This window comes from Typopeltis vanoorti, chromosome 15 (genome assembly GCF_054136105.1).
Source record: "Typopeltis vanoorti isolate ZY-2024b chromosome 15, IOZ_Tvanoo_1.0, whole genome shotgun sequence".
Classification (NCBI taxonomy): domain Eukaryota; kingdom Metazoa; phylum Arthropoda; class Arachnida; order Uropygi; family Thelyphonidae; genus Typopeltis; species Typopeltis vanoorti.
The window spans coordinates 47075796-47097201 of NC_143563.1; the positions used below are offsets into that span (position 1 = coordinate 47075796).

Sequence of the window (21406 nt, forward strand, 5' to 3'; positions counted from 1 at the left end):
TCCAGTCATTTTCAAATCGAAATAGGATTGGATAAATAACTTCAAACCAGGTGCTTTCAGGGCATTTCATCCAATTATTTTCAAATTGAAATAGGATTGGATAAATAACCTCAAACCCAGGTGCTTTCAGGGCATTTCGTCCAATTATTTTCAATTGGACAAATAGCAGTGGATGAATAAGATTGGACGAAATGTCCTACTGGACGAGAAAAGTAACAGACGAATAAGATTGGACGAAATGTCCTACTGGACAAGAAAAGTAATGGACGAAATGTGGGAATGGACGAAAATTATTGGATGAGCTGCCCTGAAACCCTCATGTTACCTCACTGGAAAATATATATTTGGACAGAGACAGAATTATCAAAAGAATTGTTCAAAGATTTGGTGATTAATGTAACTGAAAGTGATGGTGATTCAGGTGACTATGAGGATTAAAAGGATTTGATAAAGGTATTTTTTTTTCAAAATTTTATTCATGGTTTGTTAAAGAGTCACAACAAGTCATAAATAATTAATTGGTTTATGACATTCAAGTGTCTGAGTTCTCTGTAATTTTACACTGGCTAAATGCATTTGAAAAAAATTCTGTTTTTCTGTCTAATTATTTTTTTATACAAAACTTTCTTAAAAATAAATTTTTCTTATAATTTTTTTTATTTTATACCTTTTTCAAAATTTTGTTAATACTATACGTAAAATTTTCCAACTGTTATAGTTACCACCTTTAAAAACTATAATATTCATAAAAGAAAAGCTAATTTTTCAACGTGTAATAATAAACAAATGCATCCCACAAGACGGATTGATTATCCTATTATTGGAATGGATTCGCTTTCATCTGCATTGCACAGAAGTGTTGGGGGTTCTCTCATCTGTGGTCGAATTATAGTTCTGTAACCATGTATATAAATAGTTTTTAATCTGCCTAATGAAATTTATAGTGGTATGCCAGGAATGGACACATGCAGGTTTCACTGGCTGGTAATGTCATCCACACACACACGACAATATTATTTTGTTAAATATTTTCATTATATGCCACCAGTCCATACATGCATACAGCTTCTCACACACAACAGAACTTAAAAGCAGATTAAGTATATTAGCAAGAGAAAGTTATCTGTCTGTAAAGTAGACAGTTTGAAACTAATCGTGACACCACCATGAAACCAGCTAACTGGTCTTTATTTGAAGACAGACATCGGGTCAGAGTATTAAAATTGTTTTTACTTTTATTTTGTACTCGTAAAAGTCTGTGATAGTTTAGTTGGTTGCCAGGAAGAACCATAAGAGTGTTGTTAATGCAATACTTAACTTTCTAGTTTCACAGACCCTATGGTCCACTTCTTAGGATTAAAATAATGAAAATATAGATGTTATGTATGGAAGAATAATAATATTGATTTATGCATTTCTTTTTCTTCGCAGCATCTTTTAATATGCTCATCCACCTCATGATAATTGCCACAAGCATAATATATGTCATCACATCTTTAAGTATAGAATTTTGTTTTTAATAAATATATATATATATATATATATATATATGATGATTAGTACTATTAACTCGGGGTTGGGATATGTTCATTTTTCTAAATTAACCGACTTAAAACCCGAGAATTATAACACAATGACATTTATTTGAAAAAACGCAACATGTTTCGTCAAGAATGACTTCATCAGGCGATAAGAACATAGAAAGATATTAAAAGACACTGAAATTAACATTGACACACTCTAAAGCTATACAATTATAAAGCCATAATATTCGACTGTAAATTACAGTTATTATGAGCTTGAACTACAGTCCGAGTTAGAGTTCTATTGTTGTACACCTGTGCGTGTGTGGAATCACATGATCTCCAGTATCTAATAGTAGAGTTGAAAGAGTCAGGCAAATTATAGCTAAGATTGTTATTCGTGTGAAAAGGGTCCAAGGTGATTTCCTTTGACTCGACAAAGCGACGCTCTACCTCATCATGGCAGATGTGTAGGTTTGAAGTTGATGTCCAACTTATTTCATGTTGGTGACTTTCGTTGTTCGTGTTTATTGAAAGCAGGACATGGCCTCACAGAGCAGTTGCTCTGGTTCTTTTATAAGCTATGTCGCGCTGGTGCTCTTCGAGACGTAGTAAGATAGATTTCTCTATCTGCCCATAGTAAGGCTTTCCGCATTCACAAGTGACCTTGTATACACCTGGGAATTGTAGAAGGTTGTGAGGTTGTTTATAGTTGTTGAAGCGTGATCTTATTTTTGGCATAGTCGAGAAGCACGTTTTTATGTTAAACTTATTTAGAATTCTACTCAGCTTTTTGGATAGTGTGCTGATATATGGCAAGACGATATGACCTTTGGAGTCGTCCTGTGTCTCTACGTTGCTACATTGACGGTGGGATAATTGGTTGTTAATATTTTTTAGAGAGTAGCCATTGTTTTTAAAGGTCCATTTAAGATGTTGTAGTTCCTTTTTCAGTTCTTCTTCATCCGACAGTACAGATCTTGCACGATTCGCTAGAGTTGATATAATACCAACTTTTGCACTGGATGGTGATGGGATGACGCATGCAAATATCTGTCTGTATGAGTTGGCTTTCTAAATATAGAGACTTTAATCGATTCAGGCATCTTGGTGAGTTTAACATCTAGGAAACAGATGGAACTATTTTCTTCAATCTCCATAGTCAATTTTATATCTTGATGGCGGTTGTTTAAGTGGTTGAGAAACTTGAAGATTCTCAGTACCATGCTCCCATATGAGGAATATATCGTCCACATATCTAAGCCAAATTTTCGGTTTTAAAGTAAAAGAGGAGATTGCTTTTTGTTCAAAGTCCTCGAAAAAAATGTTGGCTAACACAGGAGAGAGGGGGCTTCCCATAGCTAATCCTTTGACCTGTTTGTATAGTTTACCTTCGAATTCAAAATAGCCAGAGTTTACACAGTGAGATAACAGAGAGAACATTTTATTTGAGATCTTGTTTTTTAAAATATGGAGAACGTCCTGTGTCAGAACGTTGGTAAAGATTGCTACCACGTCAAAGCTCACCATGATGTCAGAAGATTTTAGTTTTAGGTCCTTTATTTTAGAGACAAAATCTGTTGAGTTTTTAATATGCGGGAAAATCTTCTTCTTATATTAATGCCTGAATGACAAAGAAATGCAGCTAGCTGAGGAATTGGATAAGTACCAGATTGACACTGAAACAAAAAAAAAAACTGGTGAGATCTTTCTGAGCAATAAATACAAAATGATATATTCAGGCAATGACAATCAAGGAAAAGAAGGAGTAGCCATAAGTATTCTACGCTAAATACAAGCTGATATTCTTGAATGGCATGCAGTTTCAAGTAGACTGATGTGTGGGCAAATATCAGAATTGGACAATGAAACTTATTTATGCCTATGGGCACACAGAAAGTTCTACTAAGGTAAAACTGGAGGAATTTTATGAGGCTCTAGAGAAAGCAGATCTAAATAGCAGAGTAGGAAATGAAAATGTCAGATATACAAAAATATTTTGGGAAAATTTGGAAAAAAGAGCAAAGCTAATAATAATGGCAAATACCTGGATTTCTGCTCAGGACATGGCCTGGTTATTACTAACAGAATATTCCAACATAAAAATGTGCACAAATTCACATAAGAAATATGTGAATTTCAAGGAATAAGAAAAGTCTCATTGACTATGTTATTGTTGATAGTGATGTTTTATCCCTGGTGCAGGACACTAGAATGTACAGAGTAATTGAAATTGGAAGTGATCACCATTTACTCTTGAACAGGATAAAAATGAATTTCATATTGAAAAAAAGAACATGTAAGAAAGTTTTAAAGTGAATAAAAGTTTAACAGCTCTCAGGTGTGAACTGCAGACTAAAATACACAAACATTATTGAAGAAAAAACGAAAGAGTTTGAGCACAGGAACCACCAAACCTTGAAGATTCATTGGCAAGCCCTGAAGAAAACATTGATTGATTCAGCCAGAGAGGGGCATATGATGAGATTATCAGCAATAATGGAAAAAATCAGAACTCCATGGTGGACAGGAAGTGAAGGAAAAGAAGAAAGCATATCAAAAGTTCTTGGCAAATAAGTCAGCTTGTGTTCTTACCAAAGTCATGGGAAGACTTTGGTAAGAAAAATAATTTTGAAATTATAAATTCATTTTTTCATTGTTGGGCCGAGAACATTTCAGACCGCCCTTGTACACTATCAAGTTCTGAATGATATAGTATTTTAAAATGTAGTGATATAAAATTTGCTTTTAAATTGACTTAGATCATTGACACCACTTTGCTCACGTTTAAAGAAGACAGGTATTTATATTTATTGGGAGATATTGAAGATCTGTGAAACTAGATTTAAATAAATTAGCAAACTGGATTATACCATGTCAGTTATATATATATTAATAAGTTACATGGCTTGTAAGACTGTTTATCCACATAATGTCTTACAGAAATTGGGATGGTATGGTTTTTAACATAAAATGCAACACCTTTTTGTAGTTAATAATAAGCAGTTGATAAAATTAGGTTTGAATTCAAATTCTATCAAAAGATGATTATAATTACGCTTTCCTTATTCAAAGAGCACAGAAGAATTGTGTAGTGAAGCATGCTAAAACTTAGGAATTGCGTAAAGAAAGTTTTGTAGAAAAGTTTTCCTTTATCTGATTAAGTGGCAGTTGTTCATATTTCTAGCAGCAGAAGAAAAAAGTAAAGTGACACCCATTATTGATTAATTTAGCATTTGCTCTAATTCATTTTCATTGGTAATCACACTTTGCTGATATGTAATCTGTTTTCTATTTTATGTGTGATGTGTTTTGTTTTGGGTTTTTTTTAATGACACTAAAAGATTGTAAACCTGCAGCACGTTAGGACTATGGATGGCAGGGTTAAGATATTCATTGAGCAAATGAGTGGTTTCAACCTCGCCATCAAAGTCATCTATCACTTAAATGCTGGAAAAACATTCATGCTATAAAAGTGTGCTTAAGGGTCAAAGCTGTATAACTGAGAGGAGACCTCCACATAGCCTTTAAAGGAATGCTCAGAACCGACCAGGGCTTCTGACCTAATGTCCAATCCTCACCTTCTTGTGGTGCACCCTGTTGGGTATCTACTTGGATACTGAATGAACGAGGATGGGCTGGCAATTTGGGATTTAGCCGACCAAATTGTATTCTTATTGGTTAAACCAAAATAAAAAATGATGGTACGACATGACAAAATTTCATGCTGGCTGAGGCGTCGCCCGGTTAAACAAGGCCCCTGTTGTTTTCGTCAGGGAACCAGGGCGAACAGCGAAAAGTCAGCTACTGGAACGAATCTGAAAACAAACCCCAACTCAACATCACCAGAGTTAAAGATCGGTACTATCAACATAAGAATCCTGAATGGCAAAGAAATGGAGCTAGCTGAGGAATTAGATAAGTACCAGATCGACATAATAGGGGTGACTGAAACAAAAAAGACAAAAACTGTTGAGATCTTTCTGAGCAATAAATACAAAATGTTATATTCAGGCAATGATAATCAAGGAAAAGAAGGAGCAGCCATACTATTCAACACAGAATACGAGGCTAATTTCTTGAATGGCAGGCAGTCTCAAGTAGAGTAATGTGGGCAAATATGAGAATGGGGAACTGGACAATGAGAGTTATTTGTGCCTAGTCCCACAGAAGGTTCTACTAAGGAAGTGGAGGAATTTTTTGAGGCTTTAGAGAAAGCAACTGACACAATGAAAAAGGAAAAGTTGGTTCTTGTTGGGAATCTACATAGCAGAGTACGAAATGATTGTCAGATATACAAAAATATTTGGGGAAAATTTGGAGAAAAGAGCAAAGCTAATAATAATGGCAAATATCTGTTGGATTTCTGCTGAGGACATGGACTGGTTATTACTAACACCATGTTCCAACATAAAAATGTGCACGAATTCACATGGAGAGAAGAGGCAAGGAATAAGAAAAGTCTCATTGACTATGTTATTGTTGATAGTGATGTTTTCTCCCTGGCGCATGACACCAGAATGTACAGAGGATTTGAAATTGGAAGTGATCACTATTTAGTGTTGAGCAGGATAAAATTGAATTTCATATTGAAAAGAATAACATGTAAGAAAGTTTTGAAGCGAATAAAAGTTGAGCAGCTCTCAGATGTGAACTGTAGACTAAAATACACAAAGATTATGGAAGAAAAAATGAAAGAGTTTGAGAACAGGAATCAAACCTTGGAGAATCAGTGGCAAACTCTGAAGAAAACATTGATTGATTCTGCCAGAGAAGCTTGTGGTGAGGTTGTCTGCAAGGATAAAAAAAATCACAACTCCCTGGTGGACACAGGAAGTTAAAGAGGCAGTGAAGGAAAAGAAGAAAGCATATCAAAAGTTCCTGTCAAATAAGTTGGCTTGTGCTCTTAGAGAATACAGAGAAAAATGCAAGAATGCTAAACACTGTGTAAAACTAGCTAAACAAAAGTCATGGGAAGACTTTGGCAAGAATATGGAAAATAAATATCAAGAAGATGGCAAAATATTCTGGAGGTTGTTGAAGAAGCTTATGAATGGAGGAACGAGTCTGTAAAAGGAGTTAGAGATGATAAAGGTGACATGAAAACGGGAGAAAAGGATATCCTTGAAGTATGGAGTAATTACTTTGAAAAACTGCCAAATGAAACAAGCAGTGATGACAGCACAGTGGTAAAAAACACTGACCAGGCATGCAGTCAGGAATACATATCCATACTTGAAGTAGAAAAAGCCATCAAAAGCTTGAAATGTGGAAAGGCAGCAGGAGTAGATAATATTCGACCAGAAATGCTGAAGCATGGTGGTATAAGAGTCTTACAGTGGCTGCACTGCATAGTTCAGAAAGCCTGGACAGAGGGACAAATTCCCGATGATTGGAGTAGAGCTCTCATAGTACCCATATATAAAAAGGGAAATAAAACTGAATGTGAGAATTACAGACGTATTTCCTTACTGAGTGTTCCTGGCAAGATCTATGCAAGTATACTTGAGAAACGATTGAGAAGAATTGTGGAAGAAAAGCTTGGTGAAGAACAAGCTGGATTCAGGCCAAATAGAGGCTCAGGATCGGATCTTCACTTTATGACAAATAGTCAAGAAAGCATGGGAATATAACAAAGATCTGTATTTAAGTTTTGTCGATTTGGAAAAGGCATATGACAAGGTGCCAAAAGAGAGAGAGAGAAGCTATTCAATATACTACAGTTATATGGTTTCAATGGGGCATTATATCAAGCAATACTTAGTCTTTATTTGAGGTATAAGTCAGCAGTTAGAATTGAAGGAAGTACAGGAAGATGGTTTAATGTTAAATCTGGTGTGAGACAGGGATGTACATTATCCCCTCTGTTATTCATTATCTATATGGATCACATTATGAAGAAAAGTGGTATTAAACATGATATCAAAATTGGAGATGTTAATATCAGCTTTTTGCTTTATGCGCAGGATGTTATACTTCTAAATAAATCTGCTACAAGTCTGCAAGATTCTCTGACTAAATTGAATAGCTGTTGTAATAGATATGGTATGAAGATCAGCAATAAAAAGACAAAGACAATGAAAATAGGCAGAACCATTGAAAATGTCAACTGTGTTGTGAATGGAGAACCTGTGGAACAAGTGAAACATTTCAGCTACTTAGGCACGATTTTTACTGAAGATGGTAAATTAAATATAGTAATAGACAACAGAATCAGCAAAGCTGGTATGGTAGGAAGTCAATTGAATAAACTCATATGGAATAAGAGAGAAATTAGTTAAAACACTTGACCAAAGACTAGAGATGGCAGATATGAGAGTCCTGAGAAAGTAGGCGTGAACAGATTGCATCAATGGCAATATCATATTAAAAACGAGGATATTAGGAAAGAACTTGACATTGTCAACATCCAGGAATGTGTTAGCAGAGCTAATCTCAGGTGGTATGGTCACTTAAACAGAATGGATGAAGAAAGATTAGCAAAACAAGTGTTCTCTGCCAGGTTGGCGGCAAAACGACCCATAGAAAGACCAAGATATAGGTGGATTGATATGGTACAAAGTGCCTTAGATGATAGAAATATAAGATCTGATAATGTTGGAGTCTTGACAAGTAACAGACTGATTTGGAGGAAAATTGTAGATAGGAAGTTAGTAATGATGTAATTTTTTTCATGTAGTACTATATCCTGTACACCCCTTGAGGGTACATGGCAAGAATTTGATGATGATGATGATGAAGGATTTGAACTTTCAACCTGTAAGATGGAAATGTATTTCACTCATCCAACCAGGTCAGCAGATCTTATTGGTGTCCATAACAAGAAGCAGTGTACTGTGAACACGTTGCAGACCTGGTTCAATGAGTGGAGTACATCTCCAATTCCTAACTTACAAGCCACAGATCCTTTTCAACACTATGCATGGCCAAAATTGAAAAGGATAGACTGATGTTGGTAAAATGCTGTTATAATAGCTCTCAAGTTGAGTAGGCCATTTACTATAGTATTACAACCTGAACTGTTGCAGTTAGGAATAACTAGTTTCCAACATGGTTTTCTTAATTTAAAAAAAAAATATATATATATACACTGATGATGAATGTTACTGTGTAACCATTTGGTAACACATTTGCATCCATAATACTAAACTAAAGCCAAAGAAAACCATTATAGATTCAATTCTAGCGTGGAATCACATGAAATTTTTTTAAGTAGTTCCAAGTTAGCTTGCTCTTGCTGCAGACAAGTACATTTTACCCTCCTGGAAATTCAAGTTTTAACTTTCCAATCAGAAAAAAATCAGCCACAAAATTTATGCCATTTTCAGACAATAATATGCCAGTTAGTGTTTAGAAAAAGGAGATTGCAGCAGGTGTCTGCCTTACTCTTGCACCTGAAGTCTTGAAATTGTCATTAGATATGAACTCAGTTCCTAGTGATAATTAAGGAGAAACAGTTACCTATTCTATTTGGGGAATAAGTAGTTAGCAGAAGCAGTGGTTGAAATCACAGTGCTGATTCTTATGCAGTCATATGCTATGAAATTACATGGAAGGTCGATCATAGAACTTATACTAATTAATGCGCCAGTTAGGATTTAAAATTAATAAAGGTGGTAGCAGTTGTCTGTTGTGTCTGAAGCCTTGCAATTGTCAGTAGCCATGAACTCAATGCAAGCTTTTCGGATTTCTATAAAAATTAAAGTTTGTGCAGTGAAACTATAACATAAACACAACACTGGCTTTTATGCCAACAGCTAAGAAATTGCACCAAAGGTGAGTATAAAGGAATTTCTTGTATAACTTGCTTGTAATGGATTTCTTGCCCAGATGCAATAGTTGGATAAAAATAGTCATAGACTATTTTTATGGAAGTGGAATTCATCTTCAAGAATATTCCAAGGCCAGCATTCATTCAGAAAGGATAGAACAAATACATATATTGTGTGTGAGTATGCCTGTCTGTAAAGCAACTGAATGTAAGATGGACTTTGCAGGAATATATCAGCATTTTCTATAACATTTTGTGCACATTCAGTTATGGATTAATTATTTTTCTTGTAATAGCACATTGGACTGTCCTTGACAATTTGATTTCTTCAGCAGAAATATTCTCAACCTGAGATTTTTTTTGCCTCTTCTAGGCTTGATCTGAAAAATTACTGCCATTTTCAACTGAATGTGCACAAAATGTGTGGAACTGATATAAAAAATCGCCTAGATGAAATATGAATTGTCTTTATCTAATTCCTATGTTGATCATGTTTCATCTATGTGATTTTTTTATATCAGTGCCACACATAGCGTTTCCAAGACCTGTTACACAACAATTCCTTGTGTGGATGATAGGTGGTTAGAGAGAGAAGAAAGGAATTTGTTGATGTGGTTCTTCTTGAGAGCTGAGGGTTGTAATCATTGGAGAAAACAGTAATGGGAAGGATGTTTCAAAGAACACAGGTTGGAATGGAGGAGAATGAGAATTTGTTTGCTAAGTTTGGAGATGAACTGTATATGGGTGTAGGCCATTACTTGTCTTCATATATGATTAGAGGAAAGTGGAGTAATGGCAGCTGTAGAAAGATATAATATAGGGTGTCCGAAAAAGAACTCTAGGGTTTTCAATGAAATTTATTTTATGACTTTTTGAAGCAGAAATGTAGCATATATTATCAAAGTACAATGTCTCAAGTTTGATTACCTGTTTGTGTAACTCAGTGTGTGCACCATTTACAGCCTTACAAACATCAACATGGAATTCCATCTCAGACTACACTTGGGTAAGCATATCTATAGGAATTGTTTCTATGGTTGCTATTATTCTATGGTGCAGGTGGACAAGGGACTGGATATTTACTTGATACACAGTGTCTTTTACATAGTCCCCAAAGAAGAAATCTACTGGAGTAAAATCAGGACTGTGCGGTGGCCTAGCAATGGGATATCTGTGCATATCTGTTTTCCTGGGAATTAGTTGTAGAGCACAGGCCACACAGTTGCTGCATAATGTGGCTGGGGATTCCATCGTGTTAGAAAATGAGGCCCTCCACATTCTCAATTCTGGAGAAACAAATTTCTCTAGCATATCCAGGTATGCCGCACTCATAATCATCTCCTCATGGAAAAAAAATGGTTCAACAATGTGAACATGCATGATTCCACACCAGACATTGACTTTTGAACTGTTACAGACGAACTCTGCCACTTTTCTGACCACCACACTTGGCAATTATGGCTATTCACAACTCCATGCACATGAAACGTTGTCTTATCACAAAATAAAATGCTATGGAAGTAATTGTCATGTTCAGCAATGAGGTCTAACATGGTGGTCACAAACTGAACTCTTTGTGGCCTTTCAGTAGGCTGGATGTGATGAACAAGCTGCAGTTTATAAGCATAAAGTTTCAATCCCTTGTGCACAACGTAATGCACTATGCTTTTAGGAATGTTTAATTGATGACTCGCACTACAAACTGAACGTTTTGGGTTATGCTAGAAAAGACAGTCAATTCATTCCAGGTTTTCTGCACTTGCAAAAGGTGTAGGCCTACCTGGTGAGTGTCCTTTTAAAACACTTCCTGTTTTCCAGGACTGCTGATGCTGCTTACGTATGTTTTTGTCACTCAGAGCATTCCTGTCATACTCCTGCCTGAAATTCCTTTGGACAGTTTTAATTAAGTAAGAATAAGAGCAATCAGAGAAGCAATTCCCATGGATATGTTTATCCAAGTGTAGTCTAAGATGGAATTCTGTTTTGATGTTTGTAGGGCTGTAAATGGTACACACATTGAGTTACACTAACAGGTAATCAAACTTGTGACATTGTACTTTGATAATATAAATTTCATTAAAAACCCCAGAGTTCTATTTTGGACATCCTGTACAGCAACAGAGCATCTATGAGAAAGCAACTGGAGAGAATCAGTGAAGGATCGGCTCTCTTTTGAATACAATCAAGTATTCTAATGGAGGTCTTAGGTGCACCACTCCAAAGGTGAGAACAATATTGATAGATTTAAAACTTATCAGGAGTTATTGTTTACAGGGTGATAGTTCTTATGATATATTGGATAATATATGTGATCACACCTGATGGAAATCGCAACAAAAAACAGCTTTTTGGAGGCTGAAAAAGGCTAGAGATGATAGGCTAGCTGTAAATGGCAAGCAGAATATTGCCAAAAGCGAGGGAAAGTGAAGTGTGGTATTTTGTGTTGGAGTTAGATACAAAATTGCATTTTGGGTGTGCTAAAAGTCACTAGGTTTTATCCCTACCCCACTTAATAATAGCAAGGAGATTGGTGTTTAAGACAATGGTTAAAGATCTTGAAACCCTGAATCACCTGAGCTCAAGGTTTTTTTTTACCAGTTAAACATCAGATCATATAATTTTTAAGTGATTATGAAAACATATGCTAGAACTTAGTGTATATTACATCCAGGTATAAATGTGAATTTGAGTCATTTGTGGAGTTCATGTTGCCATCTTAGACTTGTTCTCCTGATGGCAATTAATGTCATATTTCATAATACATATTTAAAAAAATGCTATTTGTATTTTTTGATAGTATGTACTCTTCACTCTAGGCTGTTCTGGACAGAAAGAAAGATGACAAAAGCAAGAGAATGGTTCAATCGAACTGTAAAAATTGATCCAGATTTGGGAGATGCATGGGCATATTTCTACAAATTTGAGCTGCTTCATGGATCTGAGGTAATTGTAAACTTTTGCATTATCAGAAGTTCAGTGGTTAATTTTTTAATTCAACTTATAAGCAATAACAGTTTTTGAATAAAATCACAACAATAAAATTTTATATTAGAGAATACTAGTTAAGTCCCATATGCAATTTGACATTGGATACATTTTCCTAGTTGAACTAAGAAAATATATCCATTGAACCTAGCTAGCAAAAGCATTCTAGAAAAATGCAATCTCAAGTTCTAAATTTCTGATGCTTCTCCCCTCTTTTCATTGATAATGCTTAAAAAATGATAGTCACTTGAAGTTCGTCCAGACTGAATGTAGCAGGAGATGATTTTAGTTTCTGGCTCATGGTGATAGACCAACTCTGACTAGTAGTAATAACACATTTGAAATTGAGTAAAACTCATTTACCCCTGTAACTATCAACTGGGATTGGCCAAAAAGTTTTCTATAAAAAATTCAAATTTTATGGTAAAGAATGGATATTTAGGATTTCATAAGGCAACAAGCATTACTTTTCATCTTAAACCAGCCTGCTTTCTGATGTAAATAGTTTGCAATGGTAGTCCAATTTACTGCTACAATTGATTATTGTATTGTTTCAATATATTGAATAGAACTATTTATCTTGCAGTTTTTTTATGTAAATTATTGATTGTGGTCTTTGATTTTCTCAAGTGAGACCACTCTGTCAGACCTAAATGTTGCACACAACACTTAAGAGTGTGATTTTATCATGCATCAGGAATGCATTCCTTTAACCAACCACCATCAGTATTACTAGGATGTCCTTAAAAAGATGTATGTTTATTGAAAAACAAATGTGGTACACATAGAACTCGTTGTTCTGTTGCTTATGACTTCAGTAAATATGAATTTACCACCATCTTTATCTAATAAACATTCATGCCACAACTAAGATTTGCTAACATGGTAGTAAAGAAGAAATGCCATTTAGCCAGATATTATATGCTGCAAGAGCCTCCGTAGTCAATATAGATGAAGCTCTTTGGTCAGGAAGACCTGGGTTCGTTTTAATCAGTGATGTGAGGAAAGAGACCTTTATCTGGTCTCTTTCAATGAAAGGTGAGTTACAGGGTTTTTCATCTGTGAACACACGACACGAGGGAGGCATAGGGCTAACCACATCTAATCTAGTCTCTAATATGGTCTTTTTTATAAGCTGCCTCAAATCTTTCACAAACAACCATGTCACAGTTGAATTTGAACCTATAGTCAACTTGCAAAACAGCAAATCCACTCAGCTACACAGGTCTCTAACGGAAAAACATTGTTAGGCCTCTTTTAAATGTGCTGTCACTACCCTCAGATGATTTCTATAGGCAGAGTATATACGTTTACAAGCCGGGAACTATGATTCCCAACTTATTATACTGTAACAGATCAGTAAGTTTAATGTGAATGGACGTTCTTCATTTCCACACTATAACCTACAAGAAATTCATCCCAACTTTTTTAATGACAAATTTGTAATCCAGTTGCCTCAATTTAAAATTAAGTTTTGTTTATTGTCTTTAGGAACAACAGCAAGATGTGATGAAAAGGTGTACACTAATAGAGCCACATCATGGAGAACACTGGTGCGATGTTTCAAAAGATATTCTTAACTGGCGAAAAAAAACAGAAGAGATTCTAGTAATGGCAGCCGATGCCATTTCTATACCTACGTAGTCTGAGGCCATTAGAATTTTATTTGTATATTAGATATACAGGTTTTTAATGTGGCTGGTACATAAAGTATCTTGTTATCTGTCAAGTGTGTGTTATGTAAATAAAAGTGTGTGTCTTATGGGCTTACTTCATTAAAAATATGCATATGCATTGTGAGGAATAGGTATCTTTCTATAAGAGCACAGTAAAACCACATACAATTCCATACATTAAATGGATATCAGGGCAAGAAAACAAGTACAACCTTAATGTCACTTTTATCTCCCCTTCTCTACACACTCAATCTACAAAACTAAAAAAAAAAAAAAATATTAAAACATCTAGGAAAGGTAGTTTTCTTGCATGTTCCAGTTCCAAAGTAAATTTTATTTTTTGGTGGAAAGAAACTACTCTCTCCACAAACTATAACAGAGGCTGCTGATGTACTTGTCCCAACAATAGATCAGTTTATCAATAGTACTAAATAAGTCCATGTCCAGTAACCAATACTGCACCACCTGAAGAACTTCATCTGTCCAGGCTTTCTGAACTATGCAGTGCGGCCAGTAAGACTTTGTGTGCATACTTCAGCATTTCTGGTTGAATATCATCTACTCCTGCTGCCTTTCCACATTTCAAGCATGGATATGTATTCCTGCTGAGTGTTTTTACCACTGTGCCATCACTGCTTGTTTCATTTAGCAATTTTTCGAAGTAATTACTCCATACTTCAAGGATATCTTTTTTCTCCTGTTTTCATGTCACCTTTATCATCTCTAACTTCTTTTACAGCACTCTTTCCTCCCTTTCTAAGCTTCTTCAACAACCTCCAGTATATCTTACCACCTTCTTGATATTTATTTTCTATGTTCTTGCCAAAGTCTCACATGACTTTTGTTTAGCTAGTTTTACACAGTGTTTAGCTTTCTTACATTTGTCTCTGTATGCTCTAAGAGCACAAGCTGACTTATTTGCCAGGTACTTTTCATATGCTTTCTTCTTTTCCTTCACTGCCTCTTTAACTTCCTGTGTCCATCATGGAGTTCTGATTTTTCTATCCTTGCAGACAACCTCACTACATGCCTCTCTGGCTGAATCAATCAGGGTTTTCTTCAAGGCTTGCCACTGAATCTCCAAGGTTTGGTTGCTGTTCTCAAACTCTTTCATTTTTTCTTCAATAATCTTTGTGTATTTTAGTCTACAGTTCACATCTGAGAGCTGCTCAACTTTTAAAACTTTCTTACATGTTATTCTTTTCAATATGAAATTCAATTTTATCCCGATCAAGACTAAATGGTGATTGCTTCCAATTTCAAATCCTCTGTACACTCTGGTGTCCTGCACCAAGAAGTAAACGAGACTTTTCTTATTCCTTGCCTCTTCTCTCCATGTGAATTTGTGCACATTTTTATGTTGGAACATGGTGTTAGTAATAACCAGTCCATGTCCTGAGCAGAAATCCAGCAGATATTTGCCATTATTATTGGCTTTGCTCCAAATTTTTCCAAAATATTTTTGTATGTCTCACAATCATTTCGTACTCTGCTATTTAGATCCCCAACAAGGACCAACTTTTCCTTTTTCATTGTGTCAGTTGCTTTTTCTAAAGCCTCAAAAAATTCCTCCACTTCTACCTTAGTAGAACCTTCTGCGGGACCATAAGCCCAAATAAGTCTCATTGTCCAATTCCCCATTCTGATATTTGCCCACATTACTCTACTTGAGACTGCCTGCCATTCAAGATTAGCCTCGTATTTTGTGTTGAATACTATAGCTACTCCATTTCCTGAATATAACATTTTGTATTTATTGTTCAGAAAGATCTCACCGGTTTTGTGTTTTTTGTTTCAGTCACCCCTATTATGTCGATCTGGTACCTATCTAATTCCTCAGCTAGCTCCATTTCTTAGGTTGATAGTACCAATCTTTTAACTCTGGTGATGTTGAGTTGGTGTTTGTTTTCAGATTCGTTCCAGTAGCTGACTTTTCGCTGTTCACCCTGGTTCCCTGACGAAAACAACGGGGGCCTTGTTTAACTGGGCGACGCCCCAGCCAGCATGAAATTTTGTCATGTCGTACCATCATTTTTTATTTTGGTTTAACCAATAAGAATACAATTTAGTCGGCTAAATCCCAAATTGCCAGCCCATCCTCGTTTGTTCAGTATTCTGGTAGATACCCAACAGGGTGCACCACGAGAAGGTGAGGATTGGACATTAGGTCAGAAGCCCTGGTCGGTTCTCCGCATTCCTTTAAAGGCTATGTGGAGGTCTCCTCTCAGTTATACAGCTTTGTCCCTTAAGCACCCCTGTTGCTGAATTAAACTATTTTCTTTCATCCAACTCTTCTACCATAAAATAACATTTTCTTTGGAACTGGAAACTGAAGGTAACCTACCTTTCCTATATGTTGTAATTACCAAAAAATCTGAAGGAGACTTCTTACTTGATGTATAGCACAATTTTCTGATATGCACCCTCAAGGGTTCAGATTTCTATGACAGCACTACATTGTTATTAATCTCCAAATTAGTCCATTACCTGTTAGCACCCCAATATTGTCGTATGTAATATTTCATTCCTCTACTGCACTTCTGACAATCAATCCACCACTGAAGAGACCCGTAGGAAGACCAAGTTCTGGTGGATTGATTCAGTTTCACCCATTCTATTTAAATGGCCATAATCACCTTAGATTAGTTCTGTTCATACATTCTTGAATGCTGCCACTGTAAAGATCCTTTCTAGGAGGGGGGTTCAAAAAGTAAGGTAACACTTTTTCATCTAGGATATTTAATAATAGGAAGTTGAAATTATACACAAAGAAATATCAGTTGATCAATAATACTAAATAAGTCTATTCCCATGTCCAGTAACCAATGCTGCATCACCTGAAGAACTTCACTACATTACATACATTCCTCCAGTTGGCAATGGTCTCTCTTCTAGCAGTCCAGCAATGTAGTACAAGTAACACTGCCACAAAGCTACACACCTTGGCTAGAGAATACAGATTAATACCTTCCCTCCAGCAGCAATCCTTGATAAGAGATCTTGAACCTGGTACCAAAATAAATTTTATACACATTTTTCTCTACTTGTCTTCCACAGGGCTCTGTGCTAGCCCCCTATACTCTTCAAAATCTGCATACCAGCTCAAGCAAATACATGTATGCCGATGATTAGTGTAGGATTGCATACATGTATGCAATCCTACCTACCACCAGTCTACCTCCTTTGCCAACCTGGAAACAACCTTGAACACAAACCTAAACATCCTGGAAGAGCACTTCAAGCAGTGGTACCTGAAACTGTATCCACAGCAACCTAAGCAATGCAGAGGCAAATCAGCACCTGAGCCTCTTTCTGCAGCAATATGGTAGAATATGAGCCTAACCCAAAATACCTTGGATTGAGTCCAGACAGAAGCCTAACCTATGCAAGGCACAACCTGTGCAACAAAATGAAAATGAGAAATAATATCATTTCAAGGCTTGCTGCTGGAAAAACCTGGGGTTGTGAGGCAGAAATCCTAAGATCATCTGCACTAATCCTTGCATTCTCTGCAGCAGAATACTGTGCCCCATCTGGGAAAGAAGGGTGCACACTAACATCATAGATACCTAACTAAACTATCATGCACACAATTAATGGGACACTGAGAAGCACCCCTCTCCCCTTGGCTGCCTGTCCTATCCAACACTGCTCCACCGAATATATGGGGAAGACAAGCCTCGATTAGAGAATTTAATAAAGTAATGAGTAACCTGCTCCTGCACCAGACTCTCAAAAAATCCACCTGCCCTTTCTGGTCCATGGATGAACTTTTCAGCTGACACATAGAGAGAAAGAACACTGGTCCAACAAATGGATTCCTGGTTGAAAATCCCTGTGCTTCGCAGCCTGATTTTTCTCTTCTTAGGAAGTGTTGGTCCTCTGTCAACAGAATCAGAACCATGGCAGGTGTGACTACCTACTACACAAATGGAAACTGTCAGACCACTCTTATTGTGACTGTTTCCCCTATAGCCTAGACAATCACTCTGAATAAATGCCCAACACACCAAGACATCCATGAGGCCCTGGATTAGTTTTCTGGACTAGACATTAACCTATACCTGCATTGTATTCTTTTCCATAAGAATAAATAAAATTTGTGATTAAGACAAAGCAATTCTGAGAGATCAGCAGTGTGATCATCACTGCTGGTGGGGTAATATTTTTTTTTAAGGAAAGGAGAAAAAAAATAAGCATTTGGATATAGCATTCATTTGTAACTTAAGATTATGAAATTATAGTTTAATTTTACTTAGTATTAGACTTTGTGAAATGAAATATTCAATTGTATTTATAAGTTGTATATTTATTGTAACTACATACACATTTATACAGCATTATACCATGTAAAAGAATGCAAGGACACTTGCACAACATATAACAAGAAAATATTAAGAATATCAGAGCAAAAAATGTTGAGTATTTTCAAAGACCTCTTCAAAAATGCAAGATAGCTATTAACAGGCAATGCTTTAATATCATGTCAAAACTACCTAAAGAGCAATAATGGATTGGAAGAAATTTCTTTATACTTACACTATATAACTTTTCAAAGCAAGTTTGGTGTAAAATGAAACATTTTTTTAATTTTGCAACTAGCAGAGCTGTTTTTAGTTCCAGAAAATTTCTTTTTGATGTTTCATGTGTAACTTTGCACAAATGATATTCTATTCCTGCAAACCTTGAACATAATTATGACACAAACTGAACTGTGTTAATACAACTGTGAGAAAGGGGGGGGGGGAATGGAACTGTTGTATCTCAGATTTAAAATATTTTGATTTATATCAAGTTAATAATACAATATATATGAACTATCAAATTGAATGACTTAAGAAACAATATACAATACACATCAATTCGTACACTGATGAACTAACCATGATGCAACATCAATAATCATTGCAAGTAAGCTGTTCTTAAAAAATAAGAAAATGTTTATAAATAATGTCCTATTTCTCAATTAACAGGACTTTTGTTTATATTCTGATAAGCAACACTATACCATTACTTAATCTTATTTTATGTAACATAGGACCAAGTTGTCATGCACTCATTATTCAGCAAAGTTATTTGAATACTATACAATCTCACTTATGAACATCAAACAGCAATATGGAAAATCATTGCAGTAAATCTGTAGATATCAAATGCAAAAAAAAAAAAGTTACCAAACACAAAATTAGAAAGCTAAAATTTTGTTTAGCAATTCATACCAGAAATCAAATAAAAAACAAACAAACATAATCAGGTATTGTTACCAAATTATTTATCACTAAGGTACTTAACTTAATTGCTATTTTTTTTTATATCATGGCTTATTTAATGGAAGAAAAATTCTCATATTGAGTAGAAGTGATGATCAAATGGTATAGTACATTAATAAAAGCTATAAAAATTGATTTTATGTAAAATTCTAATGCAATAAATACTATTTACAATTTTCTGACTATATGACAAAGAAAATGAGAGATATAAAATAATGCCTGGTAAATGAAGCTCTATTAAAAAAAAAAAAAAAGTGTGATCTCTAATTTGAAACAGTTACCAGAACTGAATGTATTATTTGTATCTGCCAAAGAAACTGCCCTAAATGTTTTTTAATATGCTAACTTAGCATGTAACTGAAATGAATAAATTTTACCAATACCCCTTGAACTTATGAATGCTGAAGGACTCACTGCAGAAGAGCCCCTTCTTATCATACACAATGCCTGAACACTTAATCTCTCCTTGAATGTATTTACTGAAGACATAATTCCCACTTGCTCACCATAAGCTATAAACCTATTAAATGTTAACAAAGCACTGGTCCATTTTATGAAAATTATGTAAATTTAGCTTATAGAAAGTTATTTAGGTAAGCATACAGATTTGTAAAACAATGTGCAAGCCAATATTCAAAACATTTATCAAGCTCTGCATAGTGAATATTATCAATGATTTGAATCTAATATTGATAATATTTTCATTTCATATAAAGATTACAAAATCAAGACTACACTTTAACAGTTCTTGGATAATTAAGGAAAACTGCTACAAGATGGAAACAGTACTGAATTATAGTGTTCAGCAATTTAATGAGCAAAAAGCTTAATAAAATTTTAAAAACCTTTGACAGCAAGTGTTTAACATCAGTGCTAAAACCATGTATGCATTTTGCTTTTAAAGATTAGTTTGCTGTTTTTCAGCAATATTTCCAGCTATTTTTTTAATTAAAACTTTGTATAATTTTTTATTCACTTTTTTTTTTCTGATGAACAAATTCAGTTCATCAAGAAAGCAGTTGCTACAAAACTAATGCCAGTCTCAGAAGCTTGTTTGAAAACAGTAGCTTTCTTTCAGATGAAAAGATTAATATACAAATCAATGGGAGATGAAATTATATTAGTGAATGGAAAAATTAGCATTAGCTTAGTTCTGCTATCATACAACTGACTATCTGAAACACAAGCAATTAGTTGTAGGATAGCAACTGCAGATGAAAAAAAATTATAAATCCATCAATAAGACTAGCTAGGGTTCAAAATAGTAATATATTTTGAACTCTAGCTAGTTCAAAATATTTCATGCACATTTATCAGTGAATGAAAAAACCAAGGCAGAGGGGGGAGAACTTTGATAGCCTTTCACAAGTGTTCCAGAGATGACAAACTATGGAATAACTTGAATCCACTAATACAGCAAACTGCTGTTAGGGCACATTCATGCAAAATATTGAAAGATGAGAGGAGAAGAAATTCAATCCAAAGTTCCTCATATGCAAAATAAGAGCATATTTTATGTAAATAAATGAAATACTGTTACAAAATTTGATTTGCATAGCATATGTTCAGATACTGATGCTGCATTCTAACTTCAGACCTTATTTCGCTTCTATATTTCCATCTAAAAAGAATGAACTTTAAGGGGCTTAATGAAATAAGTTACAATGAAAATGGATCAATTTATAAAATAAAAAAAAAAGACATGTCTAGCCAAGTCTATATTATGATATATATAGCCTAAATTTTAAAACCAGATTTTAGTATTTGTATATCAAGAATCAACAGTGACTTAAGACTAAAATAATTATTATTAGAATCATAGGACCAAAATTAGACCAACTTACTTCTGATTCCATACTGACAAATTTGAAGGGTTAAATCCTAATAATAAAAAATCCCCTTCCAAATCAAGATTTTCCTCTTCTTCTCTGCACACTTTTAAAGATTGTACCATTCAATGGATTTCAAACCTTCTAAGAGATTAGAAGGGCCTCTGCAGCAGACAAACCTTTATAGGACACGGTTCAACACCACTTATCAAATTTGGAACATGGTTATTCTTTATGCTGTCATGTTCTCAATAAGAGGGAATTATTGCCTGGATCAGAGGACCAAAATTCAACCAACTGTACTTCTTCTGGTTCCATATTAATGGTCTACTACTTATACCCGATTGAGGCA

The 21406-nt window shown here is 35.1% G+C and overlaps 1 protein-coding gene across 1 annotated transcript in view; it reads left to right on the forward strand.

Annotated features, from left to right (window-relative positions):
• Prp6 (pre-mRNA processing factor 6) overlaps window positions 1-19616 on the forward strand; it is a 251296-nt gene extending 231680 nt beyond the window's left edge. Inside the window, exons 22-23 of the mRNA XM_090405026.1 lie at window positions 12111-12237; window positions 13771-19616. Of these exons, the coding sequence (XP_090261152.1) occupies window positions 12111-12237; window positions 13771-13923 (280 nt within the window). The 3' untranslated portion in view covers window positions 13924-19616. The remainder of the gene's footprint in view (window positions 1-12110; window positions 12238-13770) is intronic.
• The last annotated feature ends 1790 nt before the right edge of the window (window positions 19617-21406 follow it).